The sequence below is a fragment of the Macadamia integrifolia genome, unplaced genomic scaffold (genome assembly GCF_013358625.1).
Source record: "Macadamia integrifolia cultivar HAES 741 unplaced genomic scaffold, SCU_Mint_v3 scaffold_135A, whole genome shotgun sequence".
In the NCBI taxonomy this organism is placed as follows: Eukaryota; Viridiplantae; Streptophyta; class Magnoliopsida; order Proteales; family Proteaceae; genus Macadamia; species Macadamia integrifolia.
Window position 1 is genome coordinate 117,226 of NW_024870621.1, and position 25,249 is coordinate 142,474.

The 25,249-nt window shown below is 39.3% G+C and overlaps 2 protein-coding genes, 1 long non-coding RNA gene and 1 other non-coding gene across 4 annotated transcripts; 1 reads left to right on the top strand and 3 right to left on the bottom strand.

Annotated features, from left to right (window-relative positions):
* Positions 1-727: 727 nt before the first annotated feature.
* LOC122070877 (LRR receptor-like serine/threonine-protein kinase RGI1) lies at positions 728-4,871 on the bottom strand. The gene is made up of 2 exons (XM_042635109.1): positions 1,520-4,871; positions 728-1,415 (listed from the first exon to the last, which is right to left on the bottom strand). Exons 1-2 carry the CDS (start codon positions 4,473-4,475, stop codon positions 901-903), a joined length of 3,471 nt encoding a protein of 1,156 aa, XP_042491043.1. The 5' UTR covers positions 4,476-4,871; the 3' UTR covers positions 728-900.
* Positions 4,872-11,669: 6,798 nt separating this feature from the next.
* On the bottom strand, positions 11,670-15,948 carry LOC122070873. The gene is made up of 3 exons (XR_006138006.1): positions 15,813-15,948; positions 15,256-15,672; positions 11,670-12,482 (listed from the first exon to the last, which is right to left on the bottom strand). It is a non-coding gene; the product is annotated as an uncharacterized LOC122070873 (long non-coding RNA).
* LOC122070872 lies at positions 15,742-20,098 on the top strand. The gene is made up of 4 exons (XM_042635101.1): positions 15,742-16,063; positions 19,140-19,201; positions 19,379-19,483; positions 19,696-20,098. Exons 1-4 carry the CDS (start codon positions 15,802-15,804, stop codon positions 19,837-19,839), a joined length of 573 nt encoding a protein of 190 aa, XP_042491035.1. The 5' UTR covers positions 15,742-15,801; the 3' UTR covers positions 19,840-20,098.
* Positions 20,099-21,625: 1,527 nt separating this feature from the next.
* LOC122070881 lies at positions 21,626-21,786 on the bottom strand. The gene has a single exon (XR_006138010.1). It is a non-coding gene; the product is annotated as a U1 spliceosomal RNA (small nuclear RNA).
* Between the last annotated feature and the right edge of the window lie 3,463 nt (positions 21,787-25,249).

The window sequence follows — 25,249 nt, forward strand, 5'->3', positions numbered from 1 at the left end:
GACTAAAGGAGAATGTTGTTCTTGCTACATCTGCAGATGCTGCAGCAGTGATTATTAAGGAGAAGATCCAGAGGATCCTGATAGTGAATGAAAAAGCCAAGTTGTAGGTGACTTTCTATTGATTGACAACCTTTTTCTCTTCTCTGTTTACCACTCTATCTTGAGGGTGAGTAAGCATAGACCTATTTCTTGTTTGATAGCAATGCAGTTCATAGATAAGGTGGGTCATCTTTTGGATGACAATATTTAGCTGGAGGACACACATTAATCTAATGCATTTGATTTTGGGCAGGTATAGTTAGGCACACATTTTCAGAGCATTGGAGGGCCTGCTAGCACTAGCTTTTTTTTTCTTTCCCCCACTCCAATTTCCCCTCCATTATAAGGTTTGTGTAACTTGTGTTGGAACCTACCCATCTGTTCCTTCCCTCAGAGAAGATCAACCCAAGCACCATTGTATTGCATTTAACCATTCAAACATCATTATTGCCTATGTGTTTCTTATGATTCAGAGGGTTGTGGAATCAAATACAAGGGTTTACTTTAGGATGACAAAATATCAAGAAGGATGCATCTCTGAAGCCCCATAAAATTCAACTCATCAAGATCATTTCTGGATCAATGCCAGTATGATGGTAAGATATGGCAAACTTCTGACCAAGGAGATGCTTGTCTCAGGTCAGTTGTGATTTGAAACTCAGGAAGGAGCATATCACAATCAATCAAATATTCAAAAACCAAACTGCAACCATTGGCTTCATTTGTTGTTCTACTTTTCATTAAGAAATGGTCAAGTTTTCTTCTTTACATCAAGAGATTATGGAAATGAGAAATACTGAGGGAGAGGATGGAGAAGACAAGCATCTTGTGTTGAGAAGTATCTAAACTGTAATTATTAAATCATTTGAAGACCATTTTGGCAATGGAGGACGATGAGTACAGGAGTGAGGATGCAGAGAAGCTGGTGTTGTTGCTTTGTGGGAATGAGCAAGGCTTTGGTGTGGTGGATGATGAAGTTGTTGGGCCTGTTCCATTGTTGTTACCTTGATGATCAGCCACTGGAGATCCTTTGAGTAGTGCATCTACCTTTGCGTACTCCTCTCTCTCATGTCTGATCTCCTTGAGCATCGCCGCGACGTCTTTCATGGTTGGTCTTTCATCTGGGGAAGGATTTACACATAATAAGGCCACACCTAATGCCTGCATCATCTCCTCCACCTCTGACTCAGGCCGGGCACTTAGACTGGGGTCAAGAACCTCAATTCCTCCCCTCCTCTGCCTCACCCAGTCTACTACATGGAGCCCATCAGGTATTGTTGGATCAATGGGTTGCTTCCCTGTTAACACTTCCAATACAACAACTCCATAACTGTAGACATCACTCTTCTCTGTGATCTTCATCATGTATCCATATTCTGCAGAAGTAAAGAGGACAACCTTGTTAGTATAATGACCAACAAACTTGAAAGTTTGAACAGATCAAAATTGAATTGAACTGAATAATGGAAGGGATACCAACCAGGAGCAATGTACCCATATGAACCAGCGACTGTATTGGACGATCGGGCATAATCTCTGTCATCGACGAGCTTAGCCAGCCCGAAATCGGCAATGTATGGCTCGAATTCAAGACCAATGAGGATATTGTTGGCTTTGATGTCCCTATGAACAATGGGAGGGACACAATCATGGTGTAAGTAAGCCAGGCCTTGTGCAGCTCCCAGCACAATCTGGTACCTCAAATCCCACTCCAAGCTACCACCACTCCTCTCATGGAGGAGACTACCCAAGCTCCCATTGGGCATGTAGTCGTACATTAGCAGTCTTGTGTTCCGATTCCAGCAGCAACCCAAGAACCTAACAATGCTCTTGTGACGGATAGAACCCAATGTCTTCACCTCCGCCGAAAAAGAATCGCGAATACTGCACCTGTCATCGTCATTGGCCGCTGCCATTGTGTTTGGCCATAGCTTCTTCACTGCAATCACTTCACCATTGTCCATATCTGCACGATATACCACCCCAGAACAGCCCTTCCCAATCACATTAGCATCCACAAGACATCTCAATACTTGATCAACAGTGAAGTTCAGCTTCTGAAATGGAGTGAATCGCCAAGGCCAAGACTCTCCCCCCATCTCCGAATCATCATCATCTCTGATAACCCTACGAGCCCGAATCACTGCAATTATTCCAAGGATCATCATCACCACTGTCAATGTGATCAGCAATACAATTACCAACTTGAACTTTCGCGACCGAGCCAAGTCGGTGCTTGTCATTTGCATCCCAGCAACATTGCTCAAGAAACAAGAGTCCCTGCCCCTAGCACACAAGTCTTGATTCCCACCCAACTCAGTCGCCGATAACTGCCGGAATAGCTTGTTATCAGGAAGATAACCGGTGAAATTGTTGTAGGAGATGTTCAGAGAGACAAGATTCTGAAGCCCAGCAAGCGGGGTCAAGTCTCCCTCAAGCTTATTATGTGAGAGATCAAGGATGGAGAGCTTGTTTAGTGATGATATCTGGTTTGGAATTGGCCCCGTAAGTGCATTTCCACTAAGATTGAGAGCAATGCCAAGACCCTCTATCTGACACAATTCAGTTGGGATATTGCCAGAGAGTCCATTACTGCTAAGATCAAGATATTGGAGATTTGAACAGAGGCCAATTGATGGAGGTATTGATCCAGAGAATGAGTTCCTACTGAGAATGAGCTTATTCATTGAAGCAAGACGACCAATACTTGCTGGAATGGAACCAGTGAACTGATTTGAGGAAACATCAAAGACCTGAAGGGCAGTGAGAGAGGATACAGAGTTGGGCAGATCTCCTTCAAGTGAGTTGTAACTGAGGTCCAGCATCTGCAACTCTGTACAGTTCCCGATCTCATTTGGGACAGGCCCAGTTAACTGATTCCCAGATAGGTCAAGGAAATTGATGCTCCTAAGACCCCCAATCTCCTTTGGGATCTCTCCGCCGATCCTATTGTTCCCAAGCCGTAACCGAACAAGAGACTTGCAGTTAGCCACCTCCGGCGGAATCGAACCGGATATGTCATTAGCTATCAAGAGTAGCTTGGTTAGATTCTGAAGATGAAACAAACCGGGAGGAATGATCCCAGTGAGTGCATTGTGAGACAAATCAAGCAATTGAAGGCTACTGCAACTCGCCAATCTGGATGGAATGCTACCCTCAAGCTGGTTTTGCCAAGCGAAGAAGACGTTCAGATTCGTCAACATGCCTAGCTCTGGTGGAATCAAACCCGAGATTTGGTTGGTATCGAGTTGCAACTGTACAAGACTCGTAGCAGAGGAGAGAACAGAGGGCATTGAACCAGAGATGTTATTGTTGCTCAACATCAGCTCTTCCAGCGCAGAGAGACGCCCAAGAGAGGAAGGAATGCTTCCAGAGAAAGAATTGATGGAAAGGTCGAGCATAATCAAGCTGCTACAGTTACCAATATCATCCGGAATCTCCCCAACGAAGTCGTTCTGCCATAGAAACAACCTCTCCAGCTTCCCAAGGTTGCCGAGCTCCGGCGGAAGTGAACCGGTGAGGGAGTTCTCATAGAGATACAGATTCACAAGCTCAGAGCACTTCCCAATCTCCGCTGGAATCTTACCGTAGAGCATGGCAGTATAAATAGAGAGAGTCTGGAGCTTGCTGAGCTTACCCAATGAAGCAGGCAACGACCCAGAAATTTGGGTGTCTGCGAGACCCAATACAGTTAGGTTTCCGCAGTCACCGATTTCATCTGGGATTTTTCCGACGACATTTTTGTTCCCTCCGGCACGAAGGACTTGCAGGCTAGACAGTTTTCCGAGCTCCGGTGGCAGAGAACCCCCAAGACGGTTATCTAAAAGAAGAAGATTTTGAAGGCTAATGCAGTTCCCAATCTCGGCTGGAATCTTGCCTGTGAGCTGGTTGGAGTTCAAGATTAAGTCTTGGAGGTTCCTGAGCTTACCAATACTTGCAGGAATGCTACCCACGAGACTGTTGGAGCTGAGGTCGAGGACTGTGAGTGAAGGGCAGTTTCCAATATCGACGGGGATAGTTCCGGTGAGGTTAGCGTCGGAGATAATAATCTGTTCGAGGAAAGCGAAGGAGGGTAGATTGGAAGGGACGTGGAGGGCGAGCTGGATGGATTTGATGGTAATATGGGTGACGAAGCCATGAGCAGAGCAAGTGATGTAAGTCCAGTTACAAGGGTTTGGGTCATGTGGGTTCCAATCGGGGAATGCAGAGGCTACTGTAGAAGCATCGTTTATCCATGAGAGCAGTGCGAGTCCTTCATGGTTGGGGGCGGCTTCTGATGATCCAACGTGAAATGCTAATGCAATTGAGACGATGACAAAGATGGTACCAACGAAGGTGGGGCGTCTGTGAATTTTGTTATGGATGTAAGAGGAGGCTGGTGGTGGTGGTGGTGGTTTTTGGAGGTGGTGTTGTTGCCTCGAGCTGGGCATCGACATTGCATCAAAACCCAAGCCTCACTTCACGCGTTTGCATCGGGTCTCCTGCCCACACAACCTCGGTTCTCTTTTCTCTTCTCTTCACTTCTCTTCTCCTCTCTTCTCTCCTGCTACTTAGATTGCTACTATACTTGGGAAGCAAAAAACACAGGCACACAAACAGAGGAGGGAGAGGAACAGGGGAGTGATGAAAGAAACGATAAAGAAATAGAAGACAATAAAATAAGAGAGGTTTAGCAGGTTGCAGCTGGAGCTCCACCTCCTCCTCCACCACCACCTGCTCCACCGTCACCTCGGTTGCTTCGCCACCCTCCTGTGTGTGTGTGTGGAAATTTAAAAATACTAATAAGCACTAAGGCTGGTGGTTATGATCAGAGGCAAAGGGCAGAGAGAGAGAGAGCAATATATACAGAGATATATATATATATATATATATATAAAAGGCGAGGTTACGTGGGTTGAGGAAAATGCATGGAAACATAATGGTGTCTCTGCTTTCTTCCTGCGCGTGACGCCATCTAGCACCACCCACACTTCCATAACCTTTACAAGCACTCAAATATAAAGCCAGAGAGAGAGAGAGAGAGAGAGAGAGGTATGGTGCGATGAGTACTGTTCACTTTAACCGCAAAATATGGACCAAAGTTTTCCTTCACGAATGGAGTTGAGGAATATCTTCTCCATCAGTGATAGCGAGCATGTGATTGAGCTCTAGGATTATCATCACATTCTCACGTCTTATTGATTAAGTCAAAAAATATCTCTCCCTGATACAATCTAATATACTAATGAAAGTAGATATGGAGATTCTCTCTACACTCGAGGTGTAGAAAAACATGGTCCCTAAATATTATTTGTTAATAGTTAACAGAAACCTAGACAGGTGAAAAATTAAGGATGTAAACGGATAGTCGAAAATTTGAATTTGATTTGTATTCGTATTCGTTTAGGTTATATTTGTATATGATCAAATAGGTTTCTGAATCTAAATTTTAATTATTTAGAAAATTATTATTCGATTCGAATAGACATCTAACTAATAATAAATAAAAAAGAGAGAAAAAAAAATTTACAATGCCACCCTGTAGAGAATGCCACAATTAACGAAACATTCCTTACATAATTGACAATTACATTGGGACCCTTATCGTCAGTCTTTATTAAGAAATATACCTTAAATTCTTATATCAACTAATTTGTTTTCTTTTAAGAAAAAATATCAAAATATCCTCATAAAATCTAAAGTACCTAATATACCCTTCTCTTGACCCCCCCCCCTAAATCCCCATCACATACCCTCTATCGTCTTCATCCCCAAATTGTGAAGAGCAGCGGCGGAATTGCCATAGCCACAGTTTTCTCCCTTATCTTTCTGTATCAAATACCAATGTAGTTCATAGAGTTATTACCTGGTGTGGAAAAACCCAATTCGAAGTTCCCATCTCCTTGAGAGACTGGTCTGATCTCCAAAAATAGATTCACCAACAGAGAGGGTGCGGAAAGCCCAACAACAATTGCTACCTCCATCGCTTGCATATTCACAATGAAGCTTATTAGACATTGTTGCTCTTCCTCTTTTTCTGTATTCCTCGCCTATTCCATCTCCAGAAGTGCTAAGCCTTTTACATTCGCTTATTCCTCTTCCTCTTGCACCCATTTCAGAGGTAGAAAGATCATCGTACCAGATCACTCGAGTCGAATATTTGATCGACCCCATTTGATTAGTGCTCTACTAGATTCCAATTTCCACCATGCCTCGTAAGTCCCTAGTAGCGGCATTAGAGAAACCCCTGAACCATTATCTAAGTTTCTTCAAATTATACTCATGCTCTGTAACTAAGTTCAACACCCCTCTCATTTGATACCTAGAGGCCCTATCACTATACTAAATTTTTTCTCAACACCTTGTGATGATACGAAATCGGAGAAAATCAGATACCCTGGTTAGAACCCTGAATTCAAACACCAAGAGTTCGAAGGCCCGACAGTCGATCACGAGTGGTTAGAACCCTGAATTCAACACCTTGTGATGATACGAAATCGGAGCAAATCAGATACCCTGGTTAGAACTCTGCTCTCGCTAATGAGACTCGCAAGGATGAAGACACCCTTCAGGTCCTCTGTTTTTTCAGGGTAAAAGTGAAGGGTTAGGGTAAAATGGGATTGGGTTTATGTGTTTTAGTAGAAAGGTAAAAACATAAATTCAAATCATCACTTAATAGAGACTATCAGTAAGGGTTTGAGCGCAATTGTTAGTTATGTAAGGGGTGTTCGTTAATAATGGCATTCTCTAGGGGGTGACACTGTAAATTACCCTAAAAAATTGTGATTAATGATCTTGAGGTTCTTCAAGATTCGTTAGGTTCTTGAAGATTCGTTAGGTTCTATAGAATAAGGAAAAGAGCCAAAACAAATAAGGAACATAGATTTAGAGTGAATCATATCCGTCGAGAAGAGAAAGGTTCGGGCTACACAAGTCAGGGATGTATATAGATAGTCAAAAATCTAAATTTAAATCGCATTCGTATCCATTTACGAGTATCCGTATCCAACCAGGGAACATCTGAATCAAATCATATTTAATCCATTTACATCTTTATTAAAATTGTGATTGCAAAGCAATTGCTTTAAGATTCTCTCCCCTGCTTGTTAAGTATCGATAAAGAAGTGATATGATTCTAGTCAAGAATTGCTAACCCTAGTCAAAAGATGGTAACATGGAGTCATAGATATATATACTCAATAATCTGAAAATGAGCTCAACAAGCTTTCATATCTGCAACTTTATAGACAAGTAATTAATTAAATAGTTATGTGTATCTTACAATTAAAAGTTCAGAATATTTTATGTGTATTAAGATTAGAAAAAAAAAATTAATTGAAAAACAAGAACTTTAAATGAAACTAAGAAATACAAATATTTTTAGTGCTATCAATCTTGCTATTAGAGAGCTAAGATTAGAGTTACATAATAGGTTCTTCCTACTCTTGTCTCCATAGCAAAATCTATGTCATAGAAATAACAAGATAACCAGTTCTAATTGTTTTACAACGCTAATTAAACCATATTTTACGCTACCCTCTCATATTTTTATGAAAATTAGCTGTTCAAGACACACGGGTGATCATTTCATAGTAATTAAATTTATAGACAACTTTTAAGGATTGCACGGGCCAAGATTAATTAAAAAAAATTATCAATCTCATACTTGACTTATACATATCCCCAGCCATTGGACCCCCCTAATTAAGTGATTATCCCGTGTCGTCGAGCTGCTCCTAATATAATGTATGACATTAGCTTAATAATGCGACAAGGGTTTCAAAGACAGAAAGTGATGGAGAAAAATATTATTAAGAGATTAGTTAATTGTTTACTTAACTTTAGTAGTAAGAGATTAGTTTTTTATTATCAATGGATTATGGTACTATTAAAAACTCAACATTTCTGAGAAGCCACTTTCTTAAGATTTGATTCCCTTTAGACTTTAGAGTCCCATTCAAACTCTTTAGTTCAAACGATCTTGTTTATGAATTCTAGCTAAACCCATCTGTTTCATCAATGTGATTGAGTTAATTAAAACCCTCTTCATCTATCCCACTTGTATAAAAATGAAAGTTAAAGTCATCTTAATTCAGAATGTTAAATGAGTTAATCTTGAGATTATTTGGAGTTATTGACCTTATTAAGTAGGTTAATAAAACAAATACTAGATTGTATATAGAATTATACTTTTTCCATTTTTCGTAATTTAGTTTTTAAGAGTATCCATTGATATGTGATTAGTGCCGTTTGCCGTTAGATCCAATGGGATTTGTTATGTTTATATTCAATTAAATACAAATCTCAAGGTGATAGAATCATTTTAATGACTAATCTATTTCTCTTAACTTTATAGACCCATGACTTTAACAGAGAGCATCATTCTTAAGTTTATGAAAGAAATAAACTAGTCTAGATTGCAATGGCATCCTAAGGAAGAGGCATATTATATGGGGGAGAGCTTTCTACCCGCAAGTGTGGCACCTGCACTAGCATATGAGCTAATAGGAGCTCATCTTGAAGCATCAACGAGGGAGGATTTGGACTTTTCATTGGGGTGGAGTGGTCATTTTACCCTATTCTGAGTCTAAGCTAAGATGCCACACTCCCAAACAGAGTCCTTTTTTCCCTAAATCTAAGGGCCCGTTTGATAACGTTTCTGCCGTTTCTGTTTCAAGAAACGGCAGAAACATAAATTTCCGATTCTAGAAACAGAAACGGAATTGAAAGTGTTTGATAAGTCATGTTTTTAGAAGTCGATAGTAACCAATGAAAAAATGGCCACAAGTCGTTTCCAGAAACGGCGAAACAAGTTGAACTTGTTTCGCCTGAGTCGTTTCTTGAACCATAAATAAGTAAAAATTTCTATTTCTATTTTTGAAAATAAGTGAAACGAAACAGTTTTATCAAATGTTTTTTACACCGTTTATGCTGTTTCTAGAAACAGAAACGACAGAAACGCGTTTCTTGAAACGTTATCAAACGGGCCCTAAACCTTCACCATTCAACGATCATGCTTAGCCTCGATCGACATGATCGGACGGGCAAGAATGAGTGAATGGTATGAAAGGGCTTGTAGGTGGGACCCCATTCTAGAATGGGGGAGCCCACCCTACACTGTATATACTAAAAGGAGAGAAAGAAAGGGCATGGGTCCAGAGGAGTGTCCCTAAAATCTAAGTCACAAGCAGATAAGCAAAGGTTAGGGATAAAGAATAATTAAGATTTTGGAAGGGGGGAAGAGAGGAGTTGGGTATGGTTAGCTTTTAGAACACATTCCTGATTTTGAGGCTAAACCACATGGTGGGAAAGAATCAATCTCCACTAATTTCCCTGACCACCAAACCAAACCAAACCAAACCCTCTTTTGTCCGAAGCAATTTTAATAAGAGAATGAAATAGATAAGATAGATAAGACACTCCATGGAAGGGAAGCTTATTTGAACAAACTGCTTTATAAAAAGGGCTAAGGCACAAACAATAAGGACCCAAAATAAAAGGTAAGCGGCGCAAATCAAAGCCCTCCCTTATTTTTAGGGTCTTAACCTGACCTGAACTGACCTGACCTTGGGAAGCTCCCCAATGGAATCTTTACACGTTGGTACCTGTCATAAGCCCACCTAAAACCCTCTTCCTATTACCCCTTTAATTTTAAGTTTTTGGGTTTCAAGTTTGTGTGAGAATGAATGAGTTCTAGGTCCTATCTGGTAGTGATTCCAAAGTTTTGAGTACAGATTGACCATTTAATGGAGGCTCATGTGCCCTACTGATCTCTCTCATATAAACAACTCGTAAAGGAAATTGAACAAATACAAATGCTCTTTTGACCACCCTAAAGGCCTCAACCAGTATATATAACACAACCCTGTCTATCTATCTACCAATCTATCAATTTTTTGGATATGTAATATATCTCTTGTGATATACAATCATGAGCCACAATGAGCCACAAACTAGTTGACCATATCTATATTCTTTAGAATGTGAAAGTTATCACCCAAAATGTGGATATGGTGTGTGTGTCCCAAACTGAAAATCAGTTGGGTTGGCAAGTCTTTAGAATGAAAGAAATAATGAAAGTTGTATAAGGCAGGTTGACCAGTTTTGTTCAGAATATGGTCAGGCCAATATGTAATCAGGATAAATAGATGAGGTAGCAAATGGGGTAAACCCTAGTTGAGTTGGCAAGGTCCTTTGTCTCAAGAAGTGTGTGGTTCTGAGTTTAACTCTTTTTACTTCTTTGGAACCACTCACACGAGGTGTTTAGTACTCTTCACTATTTTCAGTGAAAGTTGAATGGTTCTCACCAACCCCGGTATGATCCGGTCCATGCAGTTGTACAGTCATTATGGGCTTGCTGGACTAGTTAGGCCAAAGGCCTAGATACTCGTCGTTAACAAAATATATATATATATATATATATATCAAATGGGGTCTAGACTAGTTATTTATGAAGCTTGGAGGTCATCATTGTTAGGAATTAACAACACCACAAACAACGATTATTAAAAGAAAAAGCAAAAAAGAGATCGCACACACGAAACACAATGATTTAAGTGGTTCACCCAATATATGTTGTCCATAGTAGAGTGAAAACCAAAGATTCTACTATTTAGATGAAGCAATTACGAAACCTTAATGCCTTACTTTCTTACATAGAAACCCCCTTATATATAATGTTTAGATTAAATTGAGATCAGGCTTCACTAATAACAATCTATCATTGTACAAAGTTCTCATTTTACTGAAAAATCCCACGATTTCTTTTTAGGAAATAATATTGATTTATTATAAGAAAAACTCTACTGGTCTAGTGCAGGCAACACTAGCACATCGGGCCAATAAGGAGATGTGTGGGAACATCTTCATCATACTGCTGGGGGGAGACACAACGGCCTTTTTGTGCCTTCACAGTCTGGGCATTGCCTGTGCAAGATTGGTAGGGTTCTTTTTTCCAAAATAAAATATTAAAGAAAAAAAAATCCCTCTACAAAAGCTTGTGGAGATAGAGATTTCCGAGTTGATATTCCCATAATCTCTCTTCCTTTCCTGAACTTTCCATTGTTCCCCTAGTTTGTGGTTTCAAGTTCTCACCCATCCATGGGTTGCTTAGATGGTTAAGGCACATTGGGGATTGTGTGGATGGGTACACATTCCTAGATTCGATTCTCCATCTATGCATCTTGCTGTGCTAGTCTCCCCAAGGATTAGTCAAGGTGTTTCCCTCTCTCTCTCTCTCTCTCACTCACGTCAAGTTGAGGCCTTCATGGGACTGTGGGCTTGTCTGGGCTGGGCTAGGCTCGGCTTGGTCACCTTTTTTCCTAAATCCTCAAATTATAATACCCTTAAAATATATTTGAGAGCAAGTTCTATAAAAAAATCATTCCATGGGGTTCAGATCACATTGCATTTGACGGTAGGTGTCCCAATGTTCACTCGTTATTTTTTGTTTGGTAAAATTTATCAGTTGGAACCATGGCAATAGATGATGGCCTGATGCCTTATTGTCCATGATATTTTTTTTTTATTATTTAATTAAAAATGAATAAAATATATTAAAAAAAATAGTTAAATTCATCAATGTCTTTTTTTTTTTTTTTTTTTTTTTTTTTTTTTTGTAAATAAGTTCATCAATATCAGGGTTAGTGATGTTGAGATGAGATTGTTTATTCACAGCCATACAGGCTATAATATATTACACATAAGTAGGACCACTTCTTTTCTACGCCTGAGCCAAAAATATGGTATAAACAAAAGACTATAAATATCCCAAAAAAAAAGGGACTGGGCTCCGAGGTCACGATAGGGTGCTACTACTTTCACAAGTTAAAAGTTCTAATTCCTTGAATCATTCCATATTTCCCCTATGCTCCATCCTCCATCTTTCACTTGCTTTAAACCATAGAGAAGGCCCCAACACATTGAGTCGTTGAGGCAGGGTACATTAGCACCTCTGTGTCTATCTCTCTCCTCACATGAAACGACCTCGCTGCCCTCCAATATATGATACTGCTTTGCTGCATCTCATTGGTGTGCTCCTCTATGCCGCTTGTTCAAAGAACCCTCTTTCAAATTGTAATCTTACCTAAAGTATAAGCTGTCCGAAAACCGAATTCAAATATTCTGAGTAGAGAAGGGCCAGGCAATTTGTAATTCATCCACTTCACAAATGGCTGCAGGTGCAACACTTTACCTGAATGTCAATCCAAGAAAGGCCGATAAATTGATCAGTCCACATCACATGAAAAGAATAAAATATCCAGATACTGATGGGAGCAAGTATAGAGAAGCTTGGACTTAGAGAGGAGTGGTATCAACAATGGCCTCCAATATTTTCTTCTCCAGCTCTTGTTCATCTACACACATGGAACTCTGCCGACGCAAAAGCTCTTTCTTTTCGTTCCTTTTATCCTTCACTCCTTTTCCTCTTGATCTCCTATATTCGAGCTTCTCTGTTCTTTCAGCTGCATTGACCACAGCGATGAGATATGTAACTAAGGGATGACCCAAAAGAAAATTCAAGAATTTAAAAGAACTTGTTTACTTGATCGAGTTTCATCGCATACAATGCAATCCCAAAAAATCAAACAATTGTAACAAAGACCCCAAAACAAAATAACAAACCACAGAAACTGTTTCTTCATCCTTAGTAAGATTCATAGTAAATCAACCAGGGTTGACTACCTTGTCAAGCAATATTTGGCTATTGATAAAACAGCAAATTGTTCTACATCCTTGTGGGAACCATTCAGTAAAATATCATTTCTGATTATCAAAAAAAGGGGGTTGGGATTGGGGTTGGGGTTGGGGTTGGGGTTGGGGTTGGGTTTGGTTTTGAAGGTGGAGGTGGAGGTGGGGTGGGGGAGGATTCCTACGGTGCAAATCCCAATACTACTAAAACAAGCTTCAGCCAAGAGTTCCACCAAACAGCCTCATTGCCACCTACAAATTGCCATTCCAGGGAGAAAAATGAAAAAACTTCCCAACTTCCCATTGCAAACTACCAAATTTGCCAACATAAAAAGGATGCAAGTTGGACTTGTCTGTCATCATACACAACATTGACACTTCTATGAAATGTCTTTAATTCCATGCACATACGCACCAGTAGTGCAAAGTGTCAGGCCATGCAGTCCATGTGGTTCCACTGATATTGTAAAGCATTGCCCTACTGCTGCTTTGTTGGCCAATACCTGTACTTCTCTACGCTGAACTATACAAACAGAAATTTTCTCATACATCACGCAATCAGGATAAGCCCCTAAGGAGATCTCTTCCATCTTCCACAGGAAGACTTCAAAACTAATTACAAAGTAATACACATAGATATCACTATACAACATGTTTATTTGTACTACTGAGAATTTCTACATTTTTGGGTAGGACACTTTGACCACCCACTACACAAGAAAACTCTAGACCAGGAGGTGGTTCATACAAGTCATCACTAGCAACTTTTTTGGCTTCAGAGTATATCCAATGGAAGGTCCTGGCAATCCATGGTATCTTCCAGCCAGAAAGTGTATGTTTTCTTTTGAAATATACAGACTCAACATCATCAATGTTTCAACCCAATGACCCAATCCATGGTACAAACCTATGGAAGGTAATCTAGCACCTACAGCAATCATGATCTACATAACCATGGAACAGAAAAGGTGGCACCCTGATTACGCACAGCAAACCAGAACATTTTGGTTTTGGTTGTGGGAGAGGGTTCTCTGAGCCAACGGGGTGGAGCAGCAGCCAATAAGGAACACGGGACATGGTTCGCATTAGTCAGAGGATTTATTAGAATCTAAATACAGCCGTCAACAGAGCTGGCACACTGGATGATAAATTTTCACAGCTCAACCTCAATTATCTAATCCTGGGCTGAATCCACAATAGATGATAGACTATAAAATCCTCATAGGGTATATTGTTATCTTGTCTTCTTCTTCACTTGTATTTCCTACCAACCTGTGTTCCAGACAGCCCAAATCACCGGGTTTAGGAGATAGCAAGTATTCAGAGACAATAGGTAGCAGTATGCCTAGATATATTGCTTCCTTCATCTAGGGACATGAATTCGAATGTTTCAGATTGAATTGTCTCTAAACATTGCAGACCACTCTCTTAAATCAACTGTTCAAACTTCAAAATTGATTTTCCCAAGGGGGGGGGGGGGGGGGGGACGGAAGTGAAAGGTTTTCTAGTGAAAGAAAACTGAGCCATATCCAGAGTCATTCTCCAATCACCTGTTGAAACCCATCGAGAAAAGTCCCTTTCATAGATGCTTTCTGCATATCAACTTTGTAGAGCAGATTTATGTACTTTCTACTGTGCATATATGCTATATTTTTCCTCGGTTTCCAAATGTGAAAACTACATTTGGAAACCACACTATTTTATCTCATGTACATTTGGTTTACTTCTAAACATTTATTAGGTCATATAATACAAAAATAAAGGCATACATATGTATTAGACTTATCTCTTCTGTTTAAATTGAAGTCAACCAGAAACTCATTCTTTTGTTTGTCTGATTAACAATTTTTTTAGACTACAATACTACATTCAACTAAAGCTACTCAGGCATCCTCTTAGACTGATAGTTCCTGCAGAAAATTGTTCTTATGTCCCACTTTAAATCCATGAAATAGTATGTAGGCTAATGGATTGCTCTATAAACTCTTAATAACATGTAAGACCCTATTCCTATTCTTTCCTCCGCCGTTATACCATGGATTCGGTATTGAAATGAGATGAGGTACATCCCATTGTTAAGGAGTATCAGTCTTACTTAATCTTGTGTGAAGGAATTTCTTTTCTAATAATTATTATGGGTCCTCTATCAATATTGAAACTATAAGTTTAAAGTTGAATATATCAAAATCTGACAGCTAAATGTTCAATATCATCATCTCATGATTGTATGACTAGGATGACTCTAGTGTTATCAAGATCACCCAACAGACAAGTTTTAAGGGTCATCTACAACTAGAATTTTACAACAAACTGAGTCAAATTCCGATGTCAATCAAGTCAGGCATTCAATCATAAAATTAAAGATGATCCATATACAATATCTAACAGACTCAAAACGATCAGTCATTGAAGATGAAGGGGAAGGAGGAACTGGTTTCGATTTTAAAAAAAAAAATGATAAGAAAATCAATGAAATAGGTAAATAAGAATGATAAGGGAAGCAAAAAACACCAATACATAAAAAGAGGAATAAGTGAATCAACTCACGAAGGTTCGACGGACGTGCCTGAGCCATGGCAGCCTTGGCGGCTTTCACTCCTCCCTGGCGAGACGAATAGCCTCATGCTTGGCCTCGACCTTCAATTGCTTCTCCTGCCTGTGCAACTCCATCTCATTGATATAACTTTTTGCGCAGCTATTTCACCCGCTTCGCATACTCTCGCCCCAGCTACCTTCGGATCCTTAAAGGATTTCCAGCTCCTAGGAAACTCATTGGGTTTCGAGAACTCGTGCTGAAGCTGGTATTGATTATGGTGAGAGAGCGTGGTTGATGTTCTATTGAAGCGGAGGAGAAATTTCACGCTTGGAGAGGTTGAAGCAGAACGGAAGATCGGGCGAGATGCCGCCATGGATGATCCTAGTGAGGTACTGAGCTGAAGGCTCAAGACCCAAAAGCTTGAGTGCCTCTGAGAGAGAGAGAGAGAGAGAGAGAGAGAAGGTGTGATATGACACGTGTAGGCCAAGATAACGGAATAATAGAAATTAGAAACAGGGGAAACAAACTTGTAGTAAATTAGCGAAAACAGAAATAATATGGCATCGACCTTATGCATCCACCAGGTCTCGGTGCCTCTCTACTCCTCTGCTATTTATCGGAAACCAAACACAAGCAATTGTTTCTTGCACAGGCGTTCTCAATTCGTTTCTCCCCAAGCCCTCAAGAGTCTCAAAGGGGAACTCCAGCTTTCGTACAAATTCTCCATCAGTAAGAATACGATCTATAAGCAGCAGCTCCCAACAAGAAGACCCAATTCAGTAGCCCTCGTTGTTGCCCTGCAATCCAACTTCCTAAGAGGTTTGTTTCAGTCCCCTTGTCTCTCCCACTTCAGTTTATTCGTTCCCAGTTATGGGTTTCTCCATTTTGGAGTTATTGTTGTAGAAGTGTATCTGCCTCTGTATCATAACGATTCGCCCTCTCTGTATCACCCTTCAGGGCTCTACAGAGCCAATGATCAATGTTTCCGTGATTCAATCGAACCTCCTGCATGTGACATAGTATCAATTTTTTGGGTTTGTTTGTAAGTGAACTTTTCTGCCATCTACATGATCACCAAAATTCCCGAGGAAACCAATTACTCTATTTTTTTTTCCAGAGTATATACCATACGCATTTCCCATGTTTGAGGAGACATGAATTCTCTATAATTTGTTGTTGTCTTTGACAGAGATGAAAGCCATTAGAGGAATTGATGGGAAAGGGAGAAAAATGACTAGTTCTTTAACTCCTTTGATATAGAAAAACAGCATAAATGAAGTCTAGATAAGCATAGTTATGAGCCACACAGAACTCAACAAATAAAAAATAAAAAAAAAAAGGGAATTCTTAACTGAAGACAGCCCCAAATAGATCATTGGACTAAATTACATTAGTATGTATTAGAGCAAACACCCAGAAAAATACGAAAGTAAATCCATACAACACAGAGATTTAACGAGGTTCACACACCGGTGTGGTGTGGTGTGGTGTGGTGTGCTACGTCCTCGGGCGAAGAAGAAGATGTTTCACTATGTAGAAGAGAAATTACACCCAAGCAGCGGCGAGAAAACTCGCCCTGAAACCCTAGCTCGAAAAAACCCCCCAAATTACAATGACTCTCTCAACAAGACAACAGTACATTATATGCTTCAAGTCGTGGGTCGACCCATCAGATCGCGATCAATCCTGTCGAACCCCTCTGCTTCCATCACAGATCTCAGAAAACTTCCCATTCGGATCGCCACCAAAATATGTCGAAGCGGGTCATTCTTCAAAACGGGTCAAGAATTCGAGACAAAACTTAACAGTATGTCTGAGAGACTTGAATAGTAGGAAAGATTCCCTAGTGAGATTTCCTTTTATGATATCACTATACTACACGTTTATTTGTACTACTGAGAATTTCTACATCTTTGGGTAGGACATTTAAACCACCTACTACACAAGAAAACTCTAGACCAGGAGGTGTTTCATACAAGTCATCACTAGCAACTTTTTTGCTTCAGATTATATCCCATGGAAGGTTCTTGCAATCTATGGTAGCTTCCTGCCAGAGAGAGTATGTTTTAGTTTAAAAATATAAAGACTCCACATCATCAATGTTACAACCCAATGTCCCAATCCATGGTACAAAACTAAAACCTATGGGAGGTAATTTAGGACCTACAGTAATCATCTCTACATAACTATGGAACAGCAAAAGTGGCACCCTGATTATCCGCGGCAAACCAGAACATTTTGGTTTCGGTTATGGGAGAGGGTTCTCTGAGCCAATGGGGTGGAGGAGCAGCCAATAGGGAGTGCGGGACACAGTTCGTCAATGGGGTGATGGAGAGGAGGGAGAGTGTCAGGCGGAGAGATAGAAAGTGTTCTGGCATAGCCTATGCCGCTTGCTGAGAGAGACTTTTCCCTTTGGTTATAAATTGGCAAATGAAGTTGGAACAAAAAAACATATTTCTTGATGTGGAATTTCTTGAATCTCTTAGATTTTACTTAAGAAACTTGCAGGAGAAAAAAAAAGAGAGAAGCAGAAGCAGCTAGTAAGTATATAAAATTGGATTCTTTTGGGCTGCATAACACAATACTTGATTACTGCATTGAACTTCAATTATTAAAGGCAGAGCTCAAATAATAGTCTTGAAATCAGATTAAAGACCTTCCAGTAAGAATCATAAGATTTCTCAAGGAGTTGACATTTGAGGTGTCCACAACAGAATAGAAATAATTCGTAGTAACTTGACAAAATGAAGGTGTTAAGCTAGTCCAAAGGTGGGCCAATAGCAGGCTTTAATTTAACTGAGGAAGAAAAAACAGCTTTCATCATACGTGATGTGACCACAAGAATGCGTTATCCAAATACAATGGAAGGCTCGATCTTTGCCTGAAAAATAGTAATGAGCCACATAGAACTGAAAAAAAATGAGGAATTGTTAACTAAAGACAGCCTAAATAGATCATTGGAGTAAATTACGTTAGTATGCCTGAGAGACTTTAATAGTTGGAAAGATTCCCTTGTGAGATTTCCATTTGTGCTTTGAAGTGGTGGTGATTTCTACCAGTTTTGTGTCACTGCTTGAGTTTTTTTCCTCCTTTCGAAGGTTACTTTTTTTTTTTCTAATCTTTCTCCATAAAACATTATTTATCAAAAAAAAAAATGGAAAAGCTTTAGTCACTATAAATGGAACACATATGAAAGAGAATCAACAATTAAAAGAAAATTGTTTTACAATTTCTATGTTTTGATCTGTATTCAATTCTCTTTTGATGAAGTCTTTGTGAACTCCACTATCAGAACAAAATTTGAAAATATTGATTTATAATTTCTCTGGACAGTATTTAATTCTTACATAGTTAACTTCAATGCTACCCAGTCCAGGCTGGGTTAATTTTTGGAGTTGGGATTTGATTGATGGAATGCATTTGATTAAGACAACATAGTTCTTAAAGCTGAACTTGGGTTTCCCCAACCTAACCAAGCTAGATAGCATTTTGCAGAAATATTACTAGACTCCTAGAAGTTTCGTCAGCACACTCCGTTGATATACAAAGATCCAGTTTTTACACTAGAAATTCTGTGATCACTGTTGTATGCTAAGGAAACCATTTAAGATTTACATGTGTTATATTATTCTTACGTTGGATAGGAGTTTACATTCACATGCTATTATTTTCCTTCTCTTCCTAATCATTTCAGTAGGATGCCACATTTTATACCTAATAGAACAAACTCTCTCCAAATTCCATACGCAAGCAAGCCCTGGCATCTTCACTAATATCACATTAGATTGTGTTGTTGCAGGTTCTTCCTTTCATGAAGCAAAAATCAAGAAAATGAATCACTCTCTAGTTTTATTTTCTATATTGTACTAACTTCCACTTATAAATCTGAATATAGTTGTTCAAACAGTGTGGCGGGTAGCAAAGGATGGAATTGAGGCTGGGACCAATCTTGTGCCTGTAAGTTCATGGATTTCTCATTCCCATTTCTACCATCCTAATATATGCACATGTCATAACCTAAATTTGTGCCTTCTTCCAAAACAAAGTTTAAAAACCCTGCTGATTTGACTACACCTTTTTTTTTTGTGTGTGTGTGGAAAGTCTTGACCATGTTTATGTATATTTTGGTGCTAGGATTCTATTCCAAAACCAATAGCAAGGGTCAGTGTGGCTGGGGTTGCTTTGACCATTTCTCTCTTTGTGCTCAAGTCATTCCTATCTACAGCATTTTTCGTACTGGTATGTTGGAAAACCTATTCTCCACTTTTAAGGTTATGTATTTATATATTTCTCCACAAGTTGAGACTTCATAACATGCCATTGAGTACTTTATCTTGGTTTAGGTTGCTTTAGGGTTACGGGTGGTATAAATGAGCTTCAACAGTCAATGTGTTGTGCTTATAAATGGAATTATGAAACAGTTATGGCAAACATTTTTCTTTGATAAGCAGGGCACAATGGGATTTGTATACTTTGCATTCATAGCCATGAACAAGGACGAAGGCCCAAAAGGTGGTGGAGGGCCTGGTGGCGGCACCACTGGTGTGGACGATTCTTTAGAAGAAGCAAGAAGGATAATGGAAAAGTACAAGTAACAGAGTATGTAAGAGTCGGGAGATTACTGAATCTTTTTCTCCCGCATTGTGCTGTCCCGAGGAGAGTTATGGATATGTCATAGCACAGAGTACTTCCCTTCTTGGAAATGTATAGATCTATTTAAGTATGCATTTTGCTCTTACTTTCCTTCTTTCGCTATAGATGTACTCGGCATGTGGGTTTTTGTAGTTTATTTCTTCGAAAAATATACTATTGTTGAATGCTGGTCAAGCCTTAAATCTATAACCATTCATATCATTTTCTTTTCTAAGGGCCATGAAGTGAACGAAGCAAGAAGGAAGAATTATGTCGCATACTGCATTGTCGACGGTATGTCTAAGGTGGTTGAATTATCTGACTTGAACTTAAAAAGCACCTTGTCATTGGAAATTTTGTGTGTTAATAGACCCAAGAAAAGTCTCAAATTTGTCACTGGCTTCTTTTTACAAATGGATCTCAAAATTCACCTTTGCAACATTTATGATCTCATTTCTTATCAGACACTGTATGGTCTACAGAATCCATGTAACATATCTTCTCAACATCGGAAGTCCTCACAAAATTGATTTCAATCCCATCCCAACATTATCTCTGATCCTAAGAAGAAAGGAAAGAATTTTTGGTGTTTTACAATAACCTTTATTTCCTTATTTGGAATCTGATCTTGGTTTTCATATTCTACTTTCTGATAATACCAGCTCCTTGAGGGCACTTCCACTAAAAATCTATGGTAATTTCCACCACCATGCAAGTTCCTCAGATGCAGGATCCTACATCAAACCCACCACACTAGTAGCCATGGAACACAACTGCTCTGGCCTACAAAATCTATTTGGTCACAGAGATCATATGGGCCAGAGTTCAGACAAGCCTATATGTATTGTGTACTGAGTTCCTCTGAAACAAGATATGTCATATGCATCATGCATGCATTAGGGAAGATATCCATGAAGTCAGAGGATGAAACTGTGAAATATATAATGGTCAAAGGTGTGAACTTTTTCCACTTTTTCACTTAAAATGTAAAATAACAAATTACTTGAGAAGAAGCCTCCCAAATTGTTGCATGCCCTTATATGTCCCAACAGTAACAAGCATGCTAGAAATAATTTAGTGAACAATTTAGCTCTACTTCTATGCCTCCCTTACACCAAAAAAGGCAAATGATAGCAAAGTTCCCAAATGCTTAGTTGATACACAGCCCTTTCAAGACCATAACAAAATAGTCAGAATTCAATAGGACAGTGATTCTGAATATCTTGGCTAGCTATGTTTGTATCTTTAATCTTTCATCTGCTTGAGGTAATGGTCCAAAAGCTTCCATCTTCACTGTCAGTTGTTGAAGGGTGCCTTGCCTCCTGTTAGCTAGTTCCATTAGTACATGCTTCATCCTCTTAAGGAAACAATGCTTTTGGCACTTTCTCTACCATCTGCAAGAAACATTTCTCAGCCTCATCCACCTTTCCCATGTAACCAACGCTGTGTTTGGTGGTCATTCTGTTTTAGAAATGACGTATCAAAACCATAATTTTCCTTTTTGAAAATTCTGTTTTGAAAGGAAACTCAAATATCAGAACAATATTTCTTATTTTTGGCCTTTTATTTATCCGGTTCATACCAAAAAAACAAACCGTGAACACTAAACCAAAGATTCACTTTTTCAAATGACAACCACAAACCTCAACAAGTAAATCAAACTACATGAAAAGAAAAAAGGGTTTGAAATCATAAAAACCAAACCGGAATCTTAAAGGCTATGAAAAGCATTTTAACTGTTAGGAAATGGTAGGGGCCGCGCGAACGCGTACCCCATCTGCCACAAATTATGACGTACACTCTCCCACTTGGGGAGATGTTAGGCGGGCACCCCTCCCAAGTGCAATGGAGGTCACCAACCTAGGCAATGGGCCTTCTTGATCACCCATAAACCCCGTCCAGGTAAGTATGTTTCAACTGACTTGCTTTCCCTTATTTAAAGCCCTCTCTTCCTTACCTCCTTCAGTAGCTGGCCGATGTGGGACTAAGACAAGTCTCAAATTTGTCACTGGCTTCTTTTTACAAATGGAAAAAGCAAACAAGGGAGCTTACCCATAGGCCACAAGGGTTATAGTTTGAGACTTGAGGGAGAAATAGTCACCCATTCTAAAACCAAAGGATGTTAGAAGCTTCTTAGGCTGCATTTGTTTTATCGTAAAATATTTTATGGAATTTGGTAAAAATTCATAATAAAAAAATTATAAAAGTTTTTCTGTTGAAATTGTTCTATTGAAATTCAATACAAAAAAATTGAAAAATATTTCTATTTCAGAATTAGGATATTTTTAGAAAATAGTGATGATATCTTGATTATTGGTGTAATGGTACTGTTGGCACCTATGGAAGACTTCACCACTATCATATGGAAAAGGCATCACCCCAGTGCACAAGGCTATCATTACCGTAGCAACCTTACCCTTTGCTTTGCAAGAGATGTTGTTTTGAAGTTTCAAACCTAGCCACAACCAACAGGTTGCAATAGTGCACCTAAAACTGTTATGTCAAGGTTCACCCACTATCAAACACACCACCTGATATGTACACACCATATAGAAAAGAAAAAATAGGGGATCAAATGGGAAGGGAGATAAAAGAGGAAAATAAAATAATAAAAAAGATAAATTGCTCTAACGAAGCTATTATGCCTCGTCTTTATGGATGAACCCGTGCCTCCTTTTCCTAAAAGAAATTGTATGAACTAAAAAACCAAATTATCACAAGTAATCAAATTGGTGGCGATTCTTCTAGAAACTCAGTTTACATCCTAAATTTAAGTTTTTCTTTTTTAGGCTATCTATTGGAGGGATCCCCACGAAGGACCTTTTGGGGCAATGGATTAATGTTGTCCCCATTTATTGCTTCTATCATAAGCAACCAGAATCTATGTGACATGCTTTTACCTCTTGTGAGTTCATGAAGCGGATCTGGGCAGCATGCCCACTTGGCATCCGCATTGAATTCTTCTTTTGATTCCATTTAGCAACTTCTTATGTATCTTTTTTAATTCAAACCTTATTCCTTAAGATAATTTAAACACTTTCTTTAACACTTTGTTACTACTTGCTATTTCATATGGTCACATAGGAATAAAATTGCTTTCAAAAAAGAGAAACACCCCCCCCCAAAACAATATTCTTAAACCTGTTTTGCGGTGAATCTCTTCCGTGCAATCTTATCTTCTTTTTTATAGTAGAAGCCATGCAGTCTTATCACCCCTTGCTACTTTGAACCTCAGGTACAATACTCTTTGTTGTAACTCGGCAATCATTGAGAGGGGGGTGAATCAGTGAGTCTAATTCCAATCCCCAAAAAATTGTCTGATGTCTGGCCAAGAAAAACCTGATATATCTGTCCCTGTTTGCACACAGTCATATGCACACTTAGCCTCTCATAGACACTTCCAAGTGTGCACACCCATTCCACATTCCACGCACTTCAATATAAAATGCAAACAACAAGCACTCACAACACAGGGTTTTTACGAGGTTCAGCAATTTGCCTACATCCCAGGAGTAGTGCCTGTAAAGGCTTCGTACCTACTCAATACACTACTTTTGACCACACCCACACCCAATTTTCTCAAGCCGAAGCTGAGATGGCACTCGCAGTGCCGATACAATGTATAACACCCACTACACAGGAGCACCCACTCCCTGTGCTTAGCACCCACTAAGCACTCAATAAAGACTACAGTAAATTTCGGCTTATATCAATGCCCTACAGTCAAGGTCTGCTTAGCATATACATCCACAACTAACCTAGCATGTATACATTCATCCACAATGAACTCTAACATACATACATGCATATAATGTAAATCAAAGGTTAGAGAATCTCACAACCGATTGCCTGGGATGATTGAAAACTTGTACTGACAAGTTTGGTGCTCACACCTTCTCTCCTTGGCTTCTTACTCTTCAAAGCAAACACATCCTTGCTTTCTTCTCTTCCTCATTGGCTTTGAGTTAATGTATCATTAACACACCTCAACCACCTCTTTTACCTCCTTTAATGGCCTAGGAACATTCATCATCAAGTATTTATGTTCATTCAAGGACCAACAAAGAGGGGGAAGCTTCTCTTGCCAAAACCATAGCCTTTCTTCACTCAAAACTCATTTTTATTTTTTCCATAGTGTAGGGCTTGAAAAAACAAAGAAGTAGAAACTTTGTTCACCCAAATCCGAGTTAAAATCAGGGAGATATGACCATTTGAAGTTTGAGCAATGAGATAGCCTGAAATAGAATCTTCGTAGGAGTGGCGTAGGCTACACTGGCGGCGCGCGCAATAGGGGTGCAAATCTGGCCGTAGATCTCATCAAGTAGAATCTCTTAATCTAGATTGTCCAATTAAAATAACGGATAGTAAATCTCAACCACAAGATTTGAATAAGATAGTCAACTGATGACGTTATGCTGACGTCAGCGATCAGCGGCACTTTTTGTTGTCGATCTTTGATTGGTTGCTTTTTTGGATTTTAAGGGAGCTTGTCTCCCACTCACAAAAGTGAAAGGCTTATTGACCATTGGATCCGAATCCTTCATGATGGCTTTAATCAGATCTCATGATATCCTTAAGATCAGAATCTTTTTTATACCTTCTATGAACGCGCGAAACACCACAACATACATTGATAAGGTGTAGCGCCAGTTCATCAAGGATTATGCACCTAACCAATCAAATCCTACGCACAAGCATCTATCTTGTCCATGTCAGCGAAAAATCTCAACAACCTTTGGATGGACATCAAGCCTACATGGTCGAATCTGGACCATCCATTTCACTTTCCTTTATTCCTCTTTATTAAAATCAAGCCCCTATCTTCATATATTTCAGTGCTACACACCCCTTTATCAACTAAGACCTTCAAAACCTCAAAATTACATAAAAGCCCTTCAAATTTCAAAAATAAATTCCAAAAAATCCACCTAACACCGAGAGCATACTGATGAATTTTCGGTTTGGATTTTCGAACTGATTTTATGGAAACACTTATAACTTTTTCATACGATATCCGATCAAGATGAAACGAAGTGCGTGAGAACCGTAACTGGATGCTCTACTACTTTTCAAAAGACTCAATCATCTAACTCAGTCATGTAAAAAGACTAAAATGCCCCTATACCTTTCAAATAATGCATCTTTCTCATACGGAATCGAAACGCAATGAAATCAGAACCATTGGAAAGATTAGATTTTTTTCATATTGTTATTTGAGAACACTTCCTTTAAAAAATTCATCTTCAATGTCAAAACTACCCTCGACTGCCATAAAGGCTGTGGCTTCTTTATACGGTATCAGAATGCGACAAAATCAGATGCACTGGACTAGATAAATTACAATCTATATTTATTATGAAGAAACGATCTTCC